The 21571-nt window shown below is 40.0% G+C and overlaps 1 protein-coding gene and 1 long non-coding RNA gene across 2 annotated transcripts in view; one reads left to right on the top strand and one right to left on the bottom strand.

The window, feature by feature from the left end:
* The window catches only part of PLD5 (phospholipase D family member 5), a 329341-nt gene that overhangs the window by 136913 nt on the left and 170857 nt on the right, over nt 1–21571 (top strand). Inside the window, exon 2 of the mRNA XM_004578502.3 lies at nt 5119–5255. Within this exon, the coding sequence (XP_004578559.1) occupies nt 5119–5255 (137 nt within the window). The remainder of the gene's footprint in view (nt 1–5118; nt 5256–21571) is intronic.
* Nucleotides 4081–11398, bottom strand: LOC131481266 (uncharacterized). The gene is made up of 3 exons (XR_009246196.1): nt 11328–11398; nt 5093–5225; nt 4081–4132 (listed from the first exon to the last, which is right to left on the bottom strand). It is a non-coding gene; the product is annotated as an uncharacterized LOC131481266 (long non-coding RNA).

Raw genomic sequence — 21571 nt, 5'->3', positions numbered from 1 at the left:
GCAGAATGTAATAAATTAAGAGAAGTTAATGGAAATATGTGAAAGCTTTTGTGTTAAAGTGATTCCAGTAGCACAGAGATTAGCCAGAGGTTCCCTTCACTGCTTTAGCAAAGTATTCAAAACACTGAGAAACAAATTCATGTGGTTATAGCCTGAGAATTTAGTGTCATTAAAATTCACCCATTGAGTACCTTGACACACCTAGTAAGAAGCTGCCGTCTTCAGAATTTTTTTAGGAAACATTGAATTGTGATGCCCTGTTTCTGCTGCGCTCGGTTATTTGATTATCATAGTATGAGCCTGTCAAAGTCTTTTTGTTCTTAGTTTCCATTTACAGTTTCTAGTGAAATGTAAATAAAACACATGTTTAATCATCTATTCTGGTTGCCCAATAAGTAGTTTTAACTTAAAAAAAAAAGACATTTAGAATAAAGGAGACCGCGATGTGATGGAATAGCATGCAAAAATTCAAAAATTTCCTTTAAAAGAATGTTTAATGACTTTAATGATAAAGTGAAAGAAAACAGAACATAGAAGCTTGTATAAAGGATGATTCCGTTTTATCAGAGTTTTAGGGAGAGAGAGTACAGTAAAGAGCTGGAACAAAAGTTAAGGGCATTGCACCGGAGTAGAACTATGAGTGAGCGTTTATAGACTATGTGTGTGTTTTTAAATATTTTCTGATTATTCTAGTAATAAATGCCAGGAGAAAATGCATCCAAGATTTTTTTTTAAAGCACTATTTAAAATTGGTTTTGGATGGACTTGAAGGCACAGCAGGTGGAGCTGCTTGGGACACCTTTATCCCATACATGAGTTTGTGTGATCAAGTCCAGCCTCAGCCTTAGATCCAGCTTCCTGTTGGAGCACACCTTGGGAGTCAGCAGGTGATAGCTCACATAGCTGGGTTTCGGCCACTCAGACAGATCTGCGTGGAGTTCCCACCCTGGTGTTGCAAGCATTTGTGAAGCGAATCAGCAAATGCGCATTAGTGGATCTCTCGGTCTCTCCCCTCCCAATTTTTCCTTTTCCTCTCTCCTTCTCCCCCTCCCTCCCTCTGCCCATTTCCTTTTGCCTTTCAGATAGATAATGTTATTTTATATTTTTAAAATATTTTCATCTTTAACCTCCTACAGAGAAACTGTTGCAAGGCTTATATTTACATTTTATTGTGTTTTTATAATGATCCCACAAATGTTTGAAACTAAAATGTCATCTCGGTTCCATAGATGACCAATATCAAGCAGGATTCAGTGTGGATGGAACAGTAGAGCCTTTTTACTCAGTGTCTAGCTTTCCATGCCTTCAATTGTGTGTTTTCAACTTTAGTCCAAAAATATTAAATGGGAAATTTCAAAAAGAAACAATTCACCAGTCTGAAAGTGCACACCATTTATGTAGTGGGATGAAATCTAATGGTCTCTCATTGTCCTACTGAGGACATGATTTAACCCTTTGACTGGAACATCCATACTGTGTATGCTACCCATTCATACTATACATGTAGTGGATGTGTTGGTCGTTAGATTGACTGTCATGCTATCACAAGGTTTGTGTTCAAGTAACCCTATGTAGCATCCCAACACCATATCACTGTGACTACATCGTTCATTTTACCACTTAGCTAAAGCATCATATTACACTAACACAGAAACACTGAATATCATACAATCAGATCTTCTGAAAGAGACCAGTTTCATGAAACTTGTATTATGAATTTTTATAATCGTCTTTGTTGATGATTAATTATTTTGTTATTAATTGTGCCAGATTTATGAAACTTTATCATAGGTATTTTGCAAAGGAAAAAAAAACAGTATATAAAGTTTGGTATTGTCCATGGGTTTAGGCAGCTCCTGAGGACTTGGAACCTGCATTTTCCATGGTTAATGGGAGACTGGGTGCTTCAGGGCTCATATTCTCCAACTGTGGCCCCTAGAACAGTCAAAAAAGTATTTGGAACTTATCACAAATGTCCACTCTTGTGCCTCACCACCGACAGACTGTGTGAATTAGACCGTCTGGAAGTGTATTGAGCAAATCCTGTGGGGAACTTGGAGATATAACGACGCTGCAAAAAAAAAAAAAAAAAATGCTGCTTTACTCTAATGCTGAGCTTAGAGCAGTTTTTATTGTAACAGAAAATTTTTAACATTTCTCACATTTTTTCTGTATAGGACTCTTGTTGTCTATTTGTGTGTCTCATTCTACCTGTCTTATGCATGCTGTCAGTGTTTGGGTTTTTCGTTGGTCTTGTTCATGTATTCATCTGGTTTTTCCAAATAAGGTACCGTACAGAACTGCTCAAAATACAATACTAACAACAGCAAAATTTCATTTAATGCTGTTTTCCATATACTCTTCTAAGTGCTTATTTAATTTTTCATAAGAACCCTAAGAATCGGTTATTACTGTTATCTCCACTTTACACAGAAGGAAGCTGAAGCACAAGACTGAATAATTTGCTCACCTCCCAGCTCCAGGAAGTGGCAGAGTCCAAACAGATCCTGAAGCCGGAGTCGTCCAGCGGGACACTGGCTGCTTATTCATCATACATTTAGGGAGGGCTAGAGGATGAATGACAACTAAAGGCAAGACAAGTGTATGATGTAGTCCGCTGAAGTAAAGAAGGCCGCAGAGGGTGGTTACTGAATTTGCCTGTCTCCAGTGTAAGATGAGCTGTGAGATCTACAGTCACCAAATTTAGAATCAGACCCATTTTCAGGAAGGTCACAATTGAGTCATTAGAGAAACAGTTGAGGTGACTGTATCCTGGAACATTTACTGCTTTAGTTTTCATTCCATTCATCCTTGTTCTATGGATAATAATTGTTTCTTGAACATTTTTTGTTTAGCAGGCACTGTGCTGGTTTGCTGGGAGATAAAAACAGTCAAGTAGAACTCATGTTTTAGAGATAACCCAGGGTTTTAGATAAAAGAACAAGTGGCTGTGTCTTCCTTTGCTTGCACTCTCTTTATAGTGTGAGACAGGAGCGTGATACAGACAGGAATGGAGTTGAACTGAGGTTGTAAAGGGGGTTGAGGCCTGAGTCAGGATTGGAGGACACAAACGGAAGCATTCACTTGGGCTAATTGTTCATGATCACAGGAGCACTGTTACTTCCTAACTGAGGGTACCTTTCTGTCATTTGCAGTCTGAGACTTCCCCTTAACCAACTGGACTCTGAGTTTGGGAGGTTGCTTGAATTTCTTGGGCATGATTTGACTATAGTGAGGAGGATCAGGAGGATGGTAGGAGTCACTTTAACTGGTTTCATCAACATGCTCTGAACTCTGTGCCTACGTGCATGCATGCGCACATGTGTGTCCTTCATGTTCATGCATACATATATTTTCCATTACTGAGTGCATAAGCTTGTTGCTCAGTCAAATAATATTCTTCAGTTTCCCTGAAAGGAGCACTTACGGGGTGGGCATTTAGTCTAGCAGTTAAGGTGCCTACATCTTACATCAGAGTGCCTTGGTTCCATACCAGGCTCCAAAATCTGATTCCAGCTTCCTGCTAGTGCATAGGTTGGAAAGTGGTGATGATGGCCCAGTTAACTGAGTTCCTTCCACCCATATGTGAGGCTTGAATTGAAACCTCAGTTCTGGGCTTCATCCTTGACCCAGCCCCCAGCCATTATGGCCATTTGAGGAACAAGTCAGCAGTTGAGATCTCCACTTTCTATCTTCCCTCCCCTGATAAAAATAATAAAATAAATAAAATAAAATGAAATAAAATAAATAAAATAAAATTTGTTCAAATGTGGTTTTTAAAGATTTATTTATTTTTATTGAAAGGGCAAATTTACAGAGAGAATGAGAGACAGAAATATCTTCCATCTGCTGGTTCACTCCCCAAGTGGCTGCAACAGCCAGAGTTGAGTCAATCCAAAGCCAAGAGCATCTTCCAGGTCTCCCATGCAGGTTCAGGGTCCCAAGGCGTTAGTCCATCTTTGACTGCTTTCCAGGCCACAGAGAGCTGGATGGAAAGTGAAGCAACTGGGACATGAACTGGTGTCCATATGGGATACCGGCGTGTGCAAGGCAAGAACTTTAGCCACTAGGCTATAGCTGCAAGCCCCGCACATATGTTTTTTACATGCTTTTTCTTCTATCTCCATCTTAGCTTATCTAAAAGAGAGAGAGAAAGAGAGAGATGTCTTAGTCCATTCAGTTTGCTACAACAAACTTGGTGACTTATAAAGCAGATATTTATTCCTCACAGTTCTGAAGACCAGAGAACCCATATTCAGAACAAGAGCAGTTTCAGTGTCTGGTGGGCACCCAATTCCAAGTCCATGAAAGGTACCTTTTGCTGCATCCTTGCACGGTGGAAGGGATGAAATGTCTCTCTAGGGCTTCTTTTAAGTTTACCAATTTCATTCATGAGAACTCTACTCTGTGGAGTCTAATTGTTTTTCAAAAGACTCTACCTCTAATGCCATCACCTTGAGGCTAAGATTTCAGTGTGTGGATCTGGGGGAAGACACCTGCATTTACATCTTCAGATCATAGAACAAAGAGACCAAACAAACTTACTTGTCCCTGAGGTCATGGCTTCTGCTCCATTGTCACAGCCATGTCTTCTACCCATGAGCCTCATGAGCCTATAAGGGACAGGGATGTCTGAATTTCTAACCCATGAGCCTAAAGACAATGGCATCATTCCCCTAGACTTTGGGATTATATTTATAAATAAAAAGTCCTATCATGGGCATGAATGTTGGTTATGCTTCAAAATGTTTTAGAATGAACTGTATCTGTTGAATAATCCATGGTGCTGGCACGTGTGTTTCATTTTCATAATTAAATAATAGATCTTTCCAAACTTCTAGACTTTCTGGATTGCCTTTTATTAGGAAAAAGACACTTGTTCAGAAGTCTAGATGTTGCCCTTGAGTTATGGAACAGATTCTAATCTAATTCAGTGGGATTTGATGGCTATATTGAAAGTAGGCAGAAAGGTATGAGTACTTTTGTGCAGAGAGCATCTCTCCTCTAACAGAGGTAGAAGTAATTGTGTTTCAAAGGATTCCTCAGAATGTCATCAGAGCCTGGGTTCGGACATGACGGCAGTGCCACTTACTGTGCTCCTCTTTTCTCTCCCTCCAGTCCCAGCAGAAGTGCATCGTGATCTTTGCCTTGGTCTGCTGCTTTGCCATCCTCGTGGCCTTGATATTTTCAGCCGTGGACATTGTGGGAGAGGATGAGGATGGACTCTCAGAAAAAAATTGTCAAAATAAATGTCGGTAAGAGGTAACAAACAAAACTTCTCTTTTAGGGGGTGGGCCAAAAAGTCAAAGAGGGCCCTGAATAAGGGAGAGAAAAAAGACCATAAACATATGTGACCTTCCTTATTCCCTTTGACTCAAGTCACAGCATGGCTCTGACATACTACTTTTACACCAAGGCAATAAATACGACCAAGGATTTGATTCACTTGACTGTCTGGTCATGCCCTAAACCTGGGGACCATTTCTGTGGACCTTCGTAGCTTATGGTTGGTTCCCTAATGAACCTGGCTAAGATGGATATTGCACTGTGCATAAAACATTGTGCTAATGGGTTCATCCAATAGGAATTTTATAGAAGGTCCATTTCACCTCCAGAGTCCAACTTCAAGTTGGAGGTTAAATTTGTCAGCATGTCTGAGAGAAACATGGACCTCTTCTGCTCCAGTTTAGTGTAGTTTGGTTTTCAGATGTGACTGGCAACAGCTTTACCATTATGTGTGCAATTTCCTCAGTTAAACTGATAGCATTACGTTGTGTCATTTCTAGTTAGCAGAGTCATCCCTGTATGGTTTCAACACCATGCTTCTCTTCAATTCTTTCCTGAGTGGCTACACTCTTCTCAAGCATGTGGGGGGGGGATTTGAAAAGTAAAAGGAGGGGGGAGATGGATGTGTATTTTTGCATATGAATTGCTACAAAGCTGAAGTGAGACCACCCCATTTTAACAGTAGTTATGAATTAGAGTTCATAATGAATATAAATTGCAGTTGTTGCCTGTGGAAAGCATTCATCTAAGAACCTCACTTTTCTGGCTTGAAATCAATAGCAACCTAGTCACATGCTTGTGAATTTTTACTCTGGGTGTTTTAGCTCAAGACTGAAAGTTCTGGCACAGGGAATGCCCTGAAAAGACAATTGACTTTTTCCTTTTAACCCACAATACATTATAGTCCAGTTACTAGGCAACAAATATTATCTACAGAGCAGAGCATATGAGAACAAAAGCATGTAGATTTTTGTTTCTACCTGTTATGAAGGTGTTCCATAAATGTATTTACTTCCCAGTCTGAATCTGGGAGAAAAATTATATAGGGGCTTTAGACAGATATAAAAAATGGATTGCTGTCATCCTCTGCCTGTCTGATTTCAAATGTAACCGTCCCTTGGATGAGGGCAGATGACACATATTTATTGAGTGTAAACAATCCATTTCTCTCTGTAACTTTAGCTTGTAATAAAAAAGTGTTGGGAACTTTAAATGCAAACTCTAGCATCTAGAAACTAATTCTATGGAGGTTGATCTGTAACAGCTTCCTTAGGACAAAATATCTCAACTTTTCAATCTGTATTTTCAGATATCAGCAGTTTTCAATGAAAAAAAAGAGTGAATCAACTTTAGGATTATATTACTTTTCACTTAGGGGAGCTTCTTGAAGTTTTAGCCAAGTTACACAATTGGAATTTGGGTCTAGGTACTACTTTCTCATTCAGTAGCTACATTGTGAAGACTTAGCACTGTGTCAGTCTATAGGACATTCTGATTACTCTCCATTCTCTTGGTTGCCTTCTTGCTGAGTAATTGGTACCAAGATATTATCTCTGTGTTTTCTGCCACCTTTTCTAGAACTTGCAGCCCTCTGGATCTTTGTTCTGACGCCTCCTTCCCATGCACTGTGCTTCTGTTCTCCAAGACAGTTCAGCAAGTGCTTCTTGTGTATCTGCATGGAGCTGGTGTCTGGCTCCCCTCTTACTTGCAGCCCTAGCAGGTTTCTATATCTCCTCCTCTCTCTGATGTACAGGAGGAGGAGGCTGGATATTTGGGATGCCTTATTGTTCCAACCCAGGTCACAGAGGTTTTTTTTAACCACCTTTTCTGAATTAAAATATGGTGTACAGAGGAAAGTGTGTCCACTGTCCTTCATTTCTAGGGCCCTCCAAGCAGGGATGTTCTTGACAAAAAACGGAGACTGCTTGAAGATGCACCTGCAATCCATATTGGACTGGTTGGAAAAGCTGCTGTTCTGCCAAAGCTCCAGGGTTTCTGAATACTTACATATAAGATTCCAATCTTTCTGGTCATAATCCCATCTCTTTCCTGGCATTTTCCCCTCTACACTCCTTCCCAGACTTGACCTTACTGTGGTGATAGCTAGATTGCATGATGCTCAACTGTCAGTTACTAGATCCTGTACCTTGGTATACTTTTTCTCTTTGTATTTTTGTCCTGTGGTGCCATTACCATAGAGAGTGCTTCTTGCTCCACTGGACCTTGCAGTTTACTTTGCAGGTAGGCTGCCTTTGTGTTTATGGCTCTCCTCACTCCTGAAGGATGAAAGAATAGCTGACATTCTGTTGTCAATCTGCCTCATCTCCCTGTTTCACAGCTGATTCCCCTCAAATCTCCTTATCTGTTGTACTCTTTTCTAACAATACTAACTTAACTTGCTGTATTTCTACAAACCTTTCTCCAAAGATTTATTTATCTGAGAGGCAGGATGATGGGTGAGGTGGGAGGAGAGAGTGAGCAAGAGAGCGCATCCAGCTGCCCAGTTACTGATTCACCCCCTAAATGACAACAGTATCCAGGAGTCTGGGTCAAGCTGAAGCCAGGAACTCCCATCCTAGTCTCCTGCATGTTGACAGGGACCCAGATACTTGGCACATCTGTAGCTGCTTTCCCAGGCAAGAATTGGATGAGCACTCACAGGATGCCAATATCATAAGCAACAACTTAACCCACTGCACTAAAATTCCAGCTACTACTAACTAGTCTTTCTGCTGAGTCCCCACTGAGTCATATTGCCCACCCATTGTTTCCCCAACTTAGATTTTTTTTAAAGATTTATTCAGTTTATTACAAAGTCAGATATACATAGAGGTGGAGAGACAGAGAGGAAGATCTTCCATCCGATGATTCACTCCCCAAGTGAGCCGCAACGGGCCGGTGCTGAGCCGATCCGAAACCGGGAACCTGGAACCTCTTCCGGGTCTCCCACACGGGTACAGGGTCCCAAAGCACTGGGCCGTCCTCAACTGCTTTCCCAGGCCACAAGCAGGGAGCTGGTTGGGAAGTGGAGCTGCCAGGATTAGAACTGGCACCCATATGGGATCCCAGTGCATTCAAGGCGAGGACTTTAGCCGCTAGGCCACACCGCCGGGCCCTAGATATCTTTTTTAAAAAGTATATCCCTATAAAACATTCTTGTGATGTTGTCTGACTTATTGTTTGCCACCTTGTATTTCTGCTTTATAACTTAATAAATAATAGGTTGTGAATAACTTTCACACAGATTGATAGAATATCTACGGCTTATCTTCTGAATATCTTTTAATCAGCCTCAACTATTACAATTTCTTTCAACCTTCATTAGTAACTTGGACCTGTGCCTGTATTTTTGTCCTGAATTTCTGTATGCTTTCCACCACTTTCCATTTTTTTTAGATTGTTGATTCATGGTAATAACTTTAAAACCCCTGTCTAGCTTTAAAACTGCCTGCCTAAAGGAGTAAAAGGCAAGCTTTCTCTATTCTACTAAGAAATGAAACATCAGTGGCTAAGTAGGGGGACTCAAGCAGCCAGTTTGGATGGCACGCAACCTATGATGTGATTATTGCCCTTAATCCTCGCTGTACCTCCACACTCTTCTTACCTGAGATAACCACATACTGTTATGTTTAGCATACATTATAGTTCCAATGACCAACTGGAACATTGCAACTCACCTCCAGGTGAGGCTCACATGAGAACACTTGCTCATGTGAGGAATACCCACCCTTTCTGATGAGAAGCTCCAATTTGGGTGCGTAACCATGTTTCATTATCCACCCTGGAATGATCTACATTAGTCATTTTGGTTAATTGCCACTTAAGAGAGGCACTGGTAGAAATGAACATTTTTTCACCATACCCTTCCTGGATGCACATAGAATCAGTCAGCATCCTGCTCCTTTTCTACCTCAAGCCCAATTTTCATGACAGTGTCGGAATTCTGTAAAATATCATTAAGAGGGATGAGTAAACATACAGTCTTGGGTGAGTTCGTGGGCATGTGCTACCTGGTAATTATGGACATTCTCCTGTCCCTTTGCTCCTGAATCAGCCCTAGACCTGGGTCACTGTTGATCTGGTTTGGCTCTCTCTTAACTACAAATCTGCATATCCAGTTTAGTTTGCTCTCCAGGTCTGAAGCATGAAAGGACTAGACCAATTCTATCTCTATCCTGTATTTATCTGAATATATCAAGTTCGCACTGTTCATGTATCCAAGAATTTTGAACCCAGTAATTTTCCTTTTCCCCAAAATGAGTGGGCCTATTTAATATTCTAAACTAGGTTGCCAATGCACTAGTTACTACAAAAGGTTTTTTTTTAATAAATAATAGCCTGGATCACCAAACTTTGGTTATTGAAAGTATGGCAGGAGCTAAGCTCATTTTGTAATATCCTGTCACTTTAAACACAGATGTTTTAAGCTTAATTTGAAAGGTAGTAAAATGGGAATAGATGGGAACGGAGGCTCCTCATGTGCTTTTTCACTACCTGAGGCTTGAGATAGTAAGTGTTGGGCTAAGCCAAAACTGGGAGCCAGGAACTCATTCTAGGCCTCCCCCAAGAATATTAAGATCCAACTACTTGAGTCATCGCCAAGCACCTCCCAGCATGCACATTTGCAGGAAGTTGGTAAGGACCAGAACAAGGACTCAAACCAAGGCACTCTGATTATAGGATGTGGGCAACCCAACCCATGGCCTAAGTCTATGCCAAGCATCACCCAGTTACAGACTTTATACATGCATATTTTTTTTTTTTTGGATTTTCAAGTATTTCTTTAAAAAGAGCTGAGTTGTCAACTTTGTACTTTTCACATATTCTGTTTCTAAATCTATTCCTTGGGTCAACTGTTTTCTTAAAATAAGAAACTAAATCTAAATATACAGTCAAATCTGTGTTAGTAATTCAGTTGCAGTTTCAGGGTAGACATACATAATTTGAATTGTCATTACATGACATTCCAAAGAGTGTATTGAGAGATACTTGTATGCATTGATAATAATTTCCTAGTGTTTGTCTTGTTGTATCATGTTCTCTGTGTTAACAGACTCAACCTACTCCACCAGACTTCAATCACTGTTTTCCCTTTTAATCCCCGTATTGTCACTGTTAGGCAGGTGGAGCCTTGTCTTGTACTTTCTGACACAGTAGGAGATAGTTTTGAGCAATGTTGCTTTCTGGCAATACTCAGTGCTACTTTAAATGTTCTTGGTCTGAACATGGCATTATCTACTCTCCTGGAAAGTAGTTTTTCGAACCAGATTCTAAGTTCTTAGCCTGTCCCCTAACGATATTGATGTTAGACGCAATGATATCTAAGAAAGGAACTCTTGGAGTTAAAATTGTAAGCAATATTTGATCTCCCTTCTGCCTTCTTGCCAGCATTTTAATATGTTAGAATATAAAGTGTAGAGCCAGATTACCTATATTTGAATGTGGCAGTATCGTTTAGGAGCTAGGCAGTGTTGAGCAGTTTCTCAATGTTAGTGCTATTTTTCCATCTATATGAAATGAAGAAAATTATGGCATATGACTTGAAAGGTTTCTTTAAGGATTATATGCGCTTATATAATTACCTATTGTTTAATAGTACCTGACATAATAAATGTTCGGTGCATGTTGACTATTGTTTTTATTAGGGCATATGAATTCAGTAGTTTCCCTTTGGTTTGCAGTTTCATCTTACTTTGCTCCAAAATGAGGAAGAACTTGTAATGACTTTTCATCCTTTTCCTAAATTCTGATTTTTTTCCCTTTATATTAACTTTAAACTTACATTGAGAGACCCAACCTACTTTAAAGTAGAGTGTTGCTCTCAAGTTTTAAAGACTCTATTTGGTTTTTGGCTGCTGTTTTGATACTTGAGCACATTTTTGATCGAGGAGAAGCTCTGACCTATGCTTACTCCCATCCTCAAAGGAATACCAAGGAGTTTTGGAAGCCTAGAACACCCAATACTACAAATGGATGTCTAATACACTAAAGAACTACTGTTGATGAAAATTAGAAGAAGACAAAACTGGATATTGATTCACATTTTCCACTGGTTTCATGAGTGAACCCACATTGAATTCATTTCCTGTGTCATTTTTCTTTTTTTGTTTTTTTTTAAAGATTTATTCATTTTATTACAGCCAGATATACACAGAGGAGGAGAGACAGAGAGGAAGATCTTCCGTCCGATGATTCACTCCCCAACTGAGGCGCAACGGGCCGATGCTGAGCTGATCCAAAGCCGGGAACCTGGAACCTCTTCAGGGTCTCCCACACGGGTGCAGTGTCCCAAAGCTTTGGGCCGTCCTCAACTGCTTTCCCAGGCCACAGGCAGGGAGCTGGATGGGAAGTGGAGCTGCCAGGATTAGAACTGGCACCCATATGGGATCCCGGGGCTTTCAAGGTGAGGACTTTAGCTGCTAGGCCACGCCGCCAGGCCCCTGTATCATTTTTCTTGGTGTGCTTTTCCTTTTTCCAATGCTGTCTCTTCTAGAATGTTCTAGGATCTAATGAAAGAGATGAGCACTTACGTTTAATCCACTACAACGAATGAATGAGCCATCTGATCTTTTTTTAAGATTTTTTTATTTTTCTTGTAAAGGCAGAGTTACAGAGAGAAGGAAGTACAGAAAAAAAAATCTTCCATCCACTGTTTTACTCCCAAACTGGCCGCAATGGCCGGAGCTGAGCCAATCCAAAGCCAGGAGCCAGAAGCTTCTTCCCAGTCTCCCACTTGGATAACTGGTCTCAAGGCTTTGGACCATCCTGTACTGCTTTCTTAGGCCACAAGCAGGGAATGGAATCCCGGTGCATGCAAGGTGAAAATTTAGCCACTGAGCAATTGTGACGGGCCCTTGATCTGCTTCCTAATCTTGCTCTTGTAAATTCCCACTGCCACAGTGTGCATTCCCTGAGTCCCTATGTTGGGATTACTTCACCTGGGAATATGACATTACCTAATACAACACCTTTGGTTTGCTTTCCAATTCAGAATCCCTAAATATCTTCACTTGTCTTTCCTCCTCCCATTTTGTTTCGGCGGGAGGGGCTGTCCCTTGATCTTACCAAACAAACCCCTCTATCTAAATGCTTAGCTCCTGTGAGAGTAAAAAAGACTGGCCATGTGAGAAAAGTAGAGGGTGTTTTTTGCTTTTGTTTTTTGTTTTGTTTGTAATAGCAAGAGAGTTAACTGCCATGGCTTAATGTTTCAGCTGTTTCAAGCTCTGATGGAGGCGTGTAAAGGTGTGCAGTGAAGAAAAATAAACACACTACCTGCTATCTCCTCTCAGTTAACCGCTCTCGTAAGGCATCTGCATTCTTCTAGAGGTTTGAGCTGTGCTGCCTCAGTCTTACTCTATTCTTCATCCTTTCCTCTTTCTACAAATGTGAGATCATTTCCATAACAGTATTTTCAGCCTTCTGTTGATGCTAAAGTCTTTTGGTTCTTTCATTGGATTCTCCAAGTCCCTAAAAAGAAAGAACTGATCTGTTTTTATGTCTAATATGGCATCTCACACATCTCTATATAGCTACTTTTGAAAGTTTATAATAATTTCCAAGTAAAACAAAGTATAGCACATTGAAATAGTACTATCCAGTGAAATAATATGCAGTAGTTAGAACAATTTATTCTTCTATAGTAGAACGTATTTTGGGGGCAGTATCAAGAGATTATGAAAAGAGGCTGAAGTTTATAGATTCCTAAAAACTCATGGAAATAAGTTAAAGAAACTTCCTGAGAAATTGCTAAAATAAATTATAGTAATCTGACATTATCATTTTTCTTTGCAATTACCATTGGATAAATAACTTTAAATAATTGTGAATAAAAGATAAAACTATTTTTACATATTTATTTTTGTTTATTTATATATTTGAAAGGCAAAGTTACATAGAGAAAGAGATTCTGCATCTACTGATTTAACCCAAATGGCTGTAACAGTCAGGCATTGACCAGGCTGAAGCCAGCAGCCAGGAGCTTCTTCTGGGTCTCGGGGCCCAAAATCTTGGGCCTAATGCCAGCACTAAATATTGATTTTTTAAAAAATCTGTTTTTATTTGGAAGGCAGATTTAGAGAGAGAAGAGATAGAAAGAGAAGGTCTTTTATCCACTGATCCACTCCCAAACTGAGACCATACCTGAATCTGAGCTGATCCAAAGCCAGTTGCCAAAAGCCTCTTCTAGGTCTCCCACATGTGTGCAGGGTCCCAAGGACTCCAGTCACCCTTTGCTGCTTTCCCAAGCTGGATTGGAAGTGGAGCAGCTGGAACATGAACCGGTACCCATATGGGATACTGGCACTGCAGGGATGAGGATTAGCCTGTTGAGCCATTGCACCAGCCCCTGAAGGATTCATTTTAAATGAAGGAAATGAGAAGTTTCCAAATAAATATTATTACAGATACTTTTATGCTTCTTGCTGTGATTTCATACAAAATGGTATGTGCTTGCATTTCCATTTCAACGTTTTAATGGAATTCAAGTTAGTTATCTAAACTATGAAAGATTTAACTAGCCCCAATACACAAAAAATGCAAAGTGTATTTCCACAGCCCCAATATCAGATTACTTTTAAAAGAATGTTTTATCTTTAATATTTAACATTTAACATTTAAAGCAGCGAATCTAAAAGCATGACATGTCCTGATGGTCTATAATTACTACTTGGGGAAGCAGCAGAAGCTAATTATTTCAAAGTTTTGATTTTAATGAAACTTAATATATGATTAATGATGTTGACATTTCCTGGTGCCAGGTTCATTCTCCAAAAAGATTATTTGAATTTGGGATGTATTTTTTTCCAGAAGTTCATTGAATCCTTATAGGTGCAGCCATATCTGATTATCACCAATAGTGCTGGGAACAGAAAGTGCCAGTGTGTTTTTGACAGATTCTTCTTTCAGCAACTTTGCTGAGGTTTCTGTGCAACATTATTCTCATTGTATGGACAACAGCTTCACTCTTGACGACAGGCAAAAGTGATATTCACTAGAAGGGCGGAATGGAGACAAAAATTAAGTAAAACCTAGATGTATTTGCCTGATGAATGTTCTTATATTTTTGCTTATATACCAGAAATTAGACGTTCTTTGTAATCAAGGCTTTAAGTTAAAGTAATTGCTGTGACAACAATGGCTATAATGACAAAATGAAGTTAACAGAAAGAAGTCTAATGAGTTCAACTTCCAGAACTCTTAGAAGTTTGAAGTTGAGAAGAGTTTGCAAATTTGGAGTGCTGTATTTAAGAAAGGAGTCATGTTTTAGAGCACGTACTTTGAACTGTGAATCTGAAAGATGTGGCTGCGAGCAAGAGGAACTTCAAAGAAATCTCCACTGTCAGTCCAAAGCTAGTCTTCAGAAATGACTCACACTTGATGTAGTGATGTGTTCAGAACACAAAACTTAGCTTCGGAAGGCTTAGGGTCAACTTCACATCTGTCCCTTCAAGCCTAGCCTTGATATTCTTATTTATTTATTGGTGACAGTTTTCCTTTTATACTGTTATGAGGCAAAACTCGGGTAACATACGTGCAGAACTTTGGAAGGTGCTTTAGAAAGTGAGGTAATATGTTAATATGATTTACTCATTTTAAGCCAAACTTATAATATCCAGTATAAAAATGCCATTTTGATATAATCTGCAGACTCATGATGCTGACAATTTTATAAAATTTTAGAAATTGTAACAGAACTGCAAGAACCCATCGAGAGACATTGGGGCCTTGGCGCACACTAGGCCATGGCTATCAGGTGCAGTGGAGAACCACATCCAAGGGCATGCCCGACTTTGGCATTCAAGAGACCTGGGCATATCTTAGCTAGGTCATCTGTTATGCCAACTTGGTTATATAAACTTTTTTAAGAGAAAGTATTTCTTCACCTTTCTCTTCATGACAGATAAACACTGTAGTAGTTCCATGTGATTCCACAGAAATCTCCTATCCATTGGTTTAGTCCCCAAGAGGCTGTAACAGCCAGGGCTGAGCCAAGCTGAAGCTGGAAGGCAGGCACTTCCTCCAGATCTCCCACAGAGAAGGCAGGGACCCGAGGACTAGAGCTATCTAATGCTGCTTTTCCCAGGCCATTAGCAGAGAGATGAACCAACAGTGGAGCTTCCAGTACACAAATGGTCACCAATATGGGATGCTGGTGTTGCATGTGGTGAGTTTACTCATCATGCCACAAAGCTGGTATGAAGTTGTCTTATTTCATGATGGCAATAAGAGTAATATTACGTAGTTTTATATTTAAAAATAAGGAGTGTAACTTGTTTGACTAAAAGGGAAGAAACATACGTAGATCAAAAGTCTCCATGAAAGTTAACCCATAAAATTAATCCTATATTTAATTTATCCGACTACACTTGTAGTACATTCAAATACTCCTAGTACATTCCTATAAATGTGTGTGTTGATATATGTATATTTAGCTATATTATATATATGTATCCATTTTTTTACAAATGGGAAGATATAGACATTATTTTATTCAACGAATAGGTTTTTGTCTAAGACATGTCTCTAATTGCGTAATGGTCATTGCAGAATATAACTTAAGTCCTGCATTGATTTGAAAAATTTTCCACATTTCTGAGCTGTGTCTATTTCTTCATCTGCAACATGCCTTTTCATGTCTTTTGCATATGTTAGAGGTATGGTTTAATAGGGAATCAAAACATAGCAAAATATCTGCAAGCATTATAAGGAGCATAACAATAATAACCAAGTAAATGACATCATAAAATAGAAAAAATCTAATGTATGGGGACAGTATAATGACATTTTAGGGCTTTTCTTTTCCATTAAGTTAGAATTACTAGATTGTGAGAGGCATGCATCAGTAGTTATTAATGTTTTCTTTTCATGGAACATTGAAAATTGATCATTTTGTGCATCTACAAAATGAACTTTCAGTATGATCACATTGCCTCAAGATGGGGCAGGACTGTCCCTTGTTATAAATTAAGCACTTTATTCTGAGGACTCTTTTGGAAATATTGCACACTGGGATGTTTCATTTCCTAGCTATTATAATAGACATTTGCTTTTCTTTATGATGCAATTCTCAGTGATGCTGTTTACTAGTAACTGAAGTTAGAGGCAGCTGTTGTATCTTAATTTGGTGATGACATTATTCAGTCTCTGTGCACATTCTGATAGTCGGTTCATGCTAGGTAATGAATCCAGTGCTAAATCGCTGTGTGAGGATATCAACTGAATCACTACAGCCCCTCACAACACCTGCCCACAGAATACTGTGTCTCAGTCCACAGTCCCAAGCTTCTCTCTGGATGTTCCCATCTTAGACCTTTCCCTTACAAGTTAGCAGCTGTCCCACTCCTACCCTCCTAGCAGGACTATGGTCCTGTAGACATGGATGCTTGCCCTAGGACCCAGCAAAACAGAGACTGTTTCAGTGAACTGTCATTGAATATTGGATTATTTCCCTTGATTTTTACTGCTCAAATAACAAAATGTCTGTTGCTCGATTTTGCAAAGCCTTCAAAGATATAAATACTTGTATTGCATTTTTTTAGTGCAGAATTCCTCAGGACTTTGGGGCTGGGAGATTGTTTTTTATATTTTGAGATCTTGAGGGAGTTCCTCTGCTTTGTTATGCGCAAAGTTCTAGGAACATACAAAATTCAAGTCCTGTGCTCTGTTCTTTCTTGTCACTAATTCTGATACCAACGGCCTTCCTGGGCAATTGTTGTCCACATGGCTTTCTTGGGACTAAAGTCCACCAGGCTCTCCTGGGCCTTGGTGCCTTCTTATCTGTTGCCTGCTCTGATAGGCACAGTCTTCCTTCCTGACTCCATCCCTAGAATTTCTCCTGAGACATCCCCTCCTGCAAGAGCTGTGGTCCTACCTCCTAGAGGATCCCTGTGAGTTTACTGACCTGGGTGTTACCACATTGCGCAGAGCTGACCTCTGGTGGTGAACCCTGAGTATTGATGTGTCTAGTAATTTAACAGGTTTCCAAAGGAGTCTTATTTACAAAATTTCTGTCTTACAGTTATTGAATATGTAGACCATGACCACTTCCTGGTTTGGCTAAGTCCGTAATATTGCACTAAGCTATATTGTGTCAGAATTTGTCTTTCCTTTTTTGCATTGTTACATAAAATAGGAAGCATAGTAGATGTTCTCACCCTCACCCACCAGTGTTAGAAAATTAGGAATATTGGGCACAGGGCATTTTAGAGTTACAAAAATAATAACCTCAAATGCCAGCTTATTCCCAAAATAGTCTTAGATGAATGAGCATTGAGTTTGGGCTTTGGTTTAATATCAAGTTGAGTCGAGGGATGTTTTAAATAATTCAAATCACTCACTTTATGTGTGAGTCAATATAGCCTGCAAATGTGATATTAAAAATTGATTATAATGTTTGGTATTTACTGTATCTCTTTTCAACTTCAGGCATTAGTAATTATGCTCTCAAAGGCCCCAATTTTTAATTTTGTTTTGGGAGTCAAGGCATAGTGGAAAGCTCCATTCAGAGGGCACGCTTTGGTTGATTTTGTTGTTGGCATCTTCATGATAGATGATATCGGACAATCCTGCTCATGTGTAACTTTTTTTGTTGTCCTTTTATCTGATTGAAGAAATTCACCTCATTATTAAGACTTTGATAAATCAGGAAGCCATGACGCTCATCCTTTTCATATATCATCACTAAATTTTCCTTCCATGTTTAGACTCAAGAATATCATGGAGCACAAAGTGTTTTTCCTTGAAAAAAAATTTACTTATTTATTTGAAAAATGGTGTGAGAGAATGAGAGAGAGAGAGAACGGGGGGTCTTTGCTCTGCTGACTCATTCTCCACTGCCTGCAAAATTAGAGCTGGGTCAGGCCACAGATAGGAGCCCAGGACTCCATGGGGGTCATCCATGCAAGTGGCAGATTGCCCTAGTACTTAGGCCATCAACTTCTTTCCTCCCAGGTGTATTAGCAGGAAACTGGATTAGAAATTGGATTACGAGCACTTACTCTGGCATTATGAGATGGGATATCACAAGCAGTGACTTAACCTCCTGTGCCATACACTAGGGTATAACATCCTTTGCACCTGTCATTTAGTGCCTAACAAGTGGTGTCCACTTAATTTAGTACAGCAGAGACTTAAGCACTGAGACACCACATCTTATTCAGTGCATACTGTCTTCTGCTCTGGAGAATAAACCTGCTGGGATTGACAGCTGTGTCTCGATACTTGTATATTTGGTAGCTAGCACAGTGCTGGTTCATGTCAAGTGCTGACATCAGGAAAAATGAACAAATGCAGTACTGAATGAACATGCCCAACCTAGGAGCACACCAGACAGGGTAGGTGTTCAAATAAATACTGGACTAGAAAAAAAAAAAAAAGAAAACAAAGTGATGTGGAAAAGAGAAAACTCAACCAGGAGGGGAAAGGCTCAGGTCTGCAGTGTACCTGCTGAGTGAACCTGGTAAGGTCACCTACTGATTCCATGCTAATATCCGTATTTTCTCATCCCTATAATGAGATCATCCCAAATCCCTCATGACCAGTTGTATAGGTCTATGAAATGCCAAAAGATTGAGATAGTTAATGATCAATTTCATTGACATATATAGAAAATGTCCAAAACTATCTACAGATTTTTAAAGCTTTTTTTAAAAGATTTATTATTTTTATTACAAAGTCAGATAAACAGAGAGGAGGAGACACAGAGAGGAAGAGCTTCCATCTGATGAATCACTCCCCAAGTGAGCACAATGGCCGGTGCGCGCCGATCCGAAGCCAGGAGCCAGAAACTTCCTCCAGGTCTCCCACACGGATGCAGGATCCCAAAGCATCGGGCTGTCCTCGACTGCTTTCCCAGGCCACAGGCAGGGAGCTGGATGGGAAGTGGAGCTGCCGGGATTAGAACCGGTGCCCGTACGGGATCCTGGCGCATTCAAGGCGAGGACTTTAGCTGCTAGGCCACCGTGCCGAGCCCTTTTTTAAGCGTTTTAGATTTCAAAATCCAACAGATTGATTCATTTTCCCATTCTGTCAAATTTGGCATAGTCCTTTACTTAAGGACTTTACTTAAGGACTGTGCTAAAGCTGATGGATACAAGGACAATGATCAGTTATTGCTCTCAGGAATATTTATGTGATCATGAACACCACAACACAAAGATTATACACCAGAGATAGTGTTAGCAAATCACAGGAAGAGGCCACTAATTCTAGGGCAGTGACATGGCAGGTGACAAGATTTAAATAACTACCGGCTTTCTAAATAGACTATTCTGTGTAAAATCTTGAAGATAGAAGAACCATGACTTTAACCCAGAAAAGTGAGCACTTGCTTCCATATGACTGAATGTAAGTGTGGGAAAGGCAGAAACTGAGGCAAATACAGCTGTGACCACTATGTGAAGGTGCCATCCTCCGAGCTTGGGAATTTGAACTTGATTTTGAAACCAGTTAGGAGCTGTTGTGTATCATTTTATCTGCTTTGCAGGCAAAACTGTGTTAAAATTTGTGTAGTTTTTGAAATAGCCAATTTCTTCTCAACGTATTTATCCAGATGACGGCTGTGGAGCTACCTGAGTGCCTGCTGGAATACCTGCCCTTGGGTTTGAATGGAATGCCATAGAATGAGAAATTCTGTGGCTTTTCATTCAGCAACAATAAAAGCCCCCTTTAAATCTATGCAACTTAAGGCATATGAGAACCACGGGATAAGTAAGAGATTTGGGGGTCAGATAAACATTGACTCTCACCCCCCGTAATTCAGTGGCTATTTTTTCTTGATTAGCTTTTTCTTCCATAAATGGGTTTTAAAATACATCCCTAACCCAAAAAAATCTAAAATATTACAAAATGTGAAACTTTCTGAGCACCAGCATGATACCATAAGTAGAAAATTCACCCATAACATCATGTGATAGCTCAAATTCATATACAACAGATATACTGTATATAGTTAACCTCTCCATGCACATAAGGTGAATATATGTAACATAAGTGAATTTTGTGTTTACACTTGGGTCCCATCCTAAAAGCATAGAAGTATTTCCAAAAATCTGAAACACTTGTGGTCAAGCATTTCAGATAGAAACAATCCATCTCCATCTGCCTCATCAAGTGGCAGGTAGGATTGAGATTTCATGTGGGGCATGTTGGAATCATCTAGAGAAGTCACTGAATTTTGGCTCACCCAATATTCTGACATGGAGTTTGGAAAACTCAAAAATCTCTACAGATGATTTGGCTTAGAAACTATTAAGAATCACTCCAAACCTTCCTCCTCTTCTCCTAATACACTGTCAGGTAAGTTACAAAAAAAGGAAAGAATGTAAGAGAATTCTAGAAGCAAGAATATCCAGAGGAAGTGGAAAAAGCTCTCCCATCCACTGATATATTTCTTAAATGTCTGTAATGGCTAGACCTGCTCCAGACCTGAAGCAAAGCATCAGGAACTCAAGCCCGGTCTTCCAAAAGGGTACTAGTAACCTACCTACCTGAGCCATTCCCACTGTCGCCCAGGGTCAGCATTGGCAGGAGTCTGGAGTCAAACAGAGCTACACTTCAATGTGGGATACAGGTGTCTCAATTCCTACACTGAACACCGGCTTGCTCCATGCGTTTCAAATTTGGATGACAAATCATGTCAGAATGTACCTGGAAAATGCAGTTCTTTTGTGAACAAGAGGTGTCTGTGCTTCCCGAATGTAGATGTCCAGAAGTTAATGCACAGTGGACGAGAGCCTGGGGTGGGGATGAGAAGCCAGCTGTCCAAGTAGGGACTAATAAGGCATCATGTTCCAGGGTTCAGAAGGAAGCTCGGAAGAAATCTCATGATTCACCTCCTTTACAATACCAGACTTTGATATTTTTCAGTTAAAAAAAAATCTATTAAGAGAGCCTACCACAGTAACCTAGCGGCTAAAGTCCTGGCCTTGCATACACTGGGATTTCAAATGAGTGCCTGTTCATGTCCCGGCAGCCCTGCTTCCCATCTAGCTCCCTGCTTGTGGCCTGGGAAAGCGGTTGAGGATGTGCCTAAACCTTGGGAACTGGTACCCATCTGGGAGACCTGGAAGAGGCTCCTGACTCCTGGCTTCAGATCTGCTCAGCTCCTGCAGTTGTGGCCACTTGGGGAGTGAATCATTGGACGGAAGCTCTTCCTCTCTGTCTCTCTTGCTCTCTGAATATCTGACTTTCTAATAAAAGTAAAATAAATCTTTTTTTTAAATCTAGTGAGGAATTGAAAAAATAAAAAAGTAGAAATAATGCAGAGAGTGTTTTATATACTAAAGAT

The sequence above is a fragment of the Ochotona princeps genome, chromosome 10 (genome assembly GCF_030435755.1).
Source record: "Ochotona princeps isolate mOchPri1 chromosome 10, mOchPri1.hap1, whole genome shotgun sequence".
In the NCBI taxonomy this organism is placed as follows: domain Eukaryota; kingdom Metazoa; phylum Chordata; class Mammalia; order Lagomorpha; family Ochotonidae; genus Ochotona; species Ochotona princeps.
This window is presented reverse-complemented; position numbering and strand designations above follow the sequence as displayed.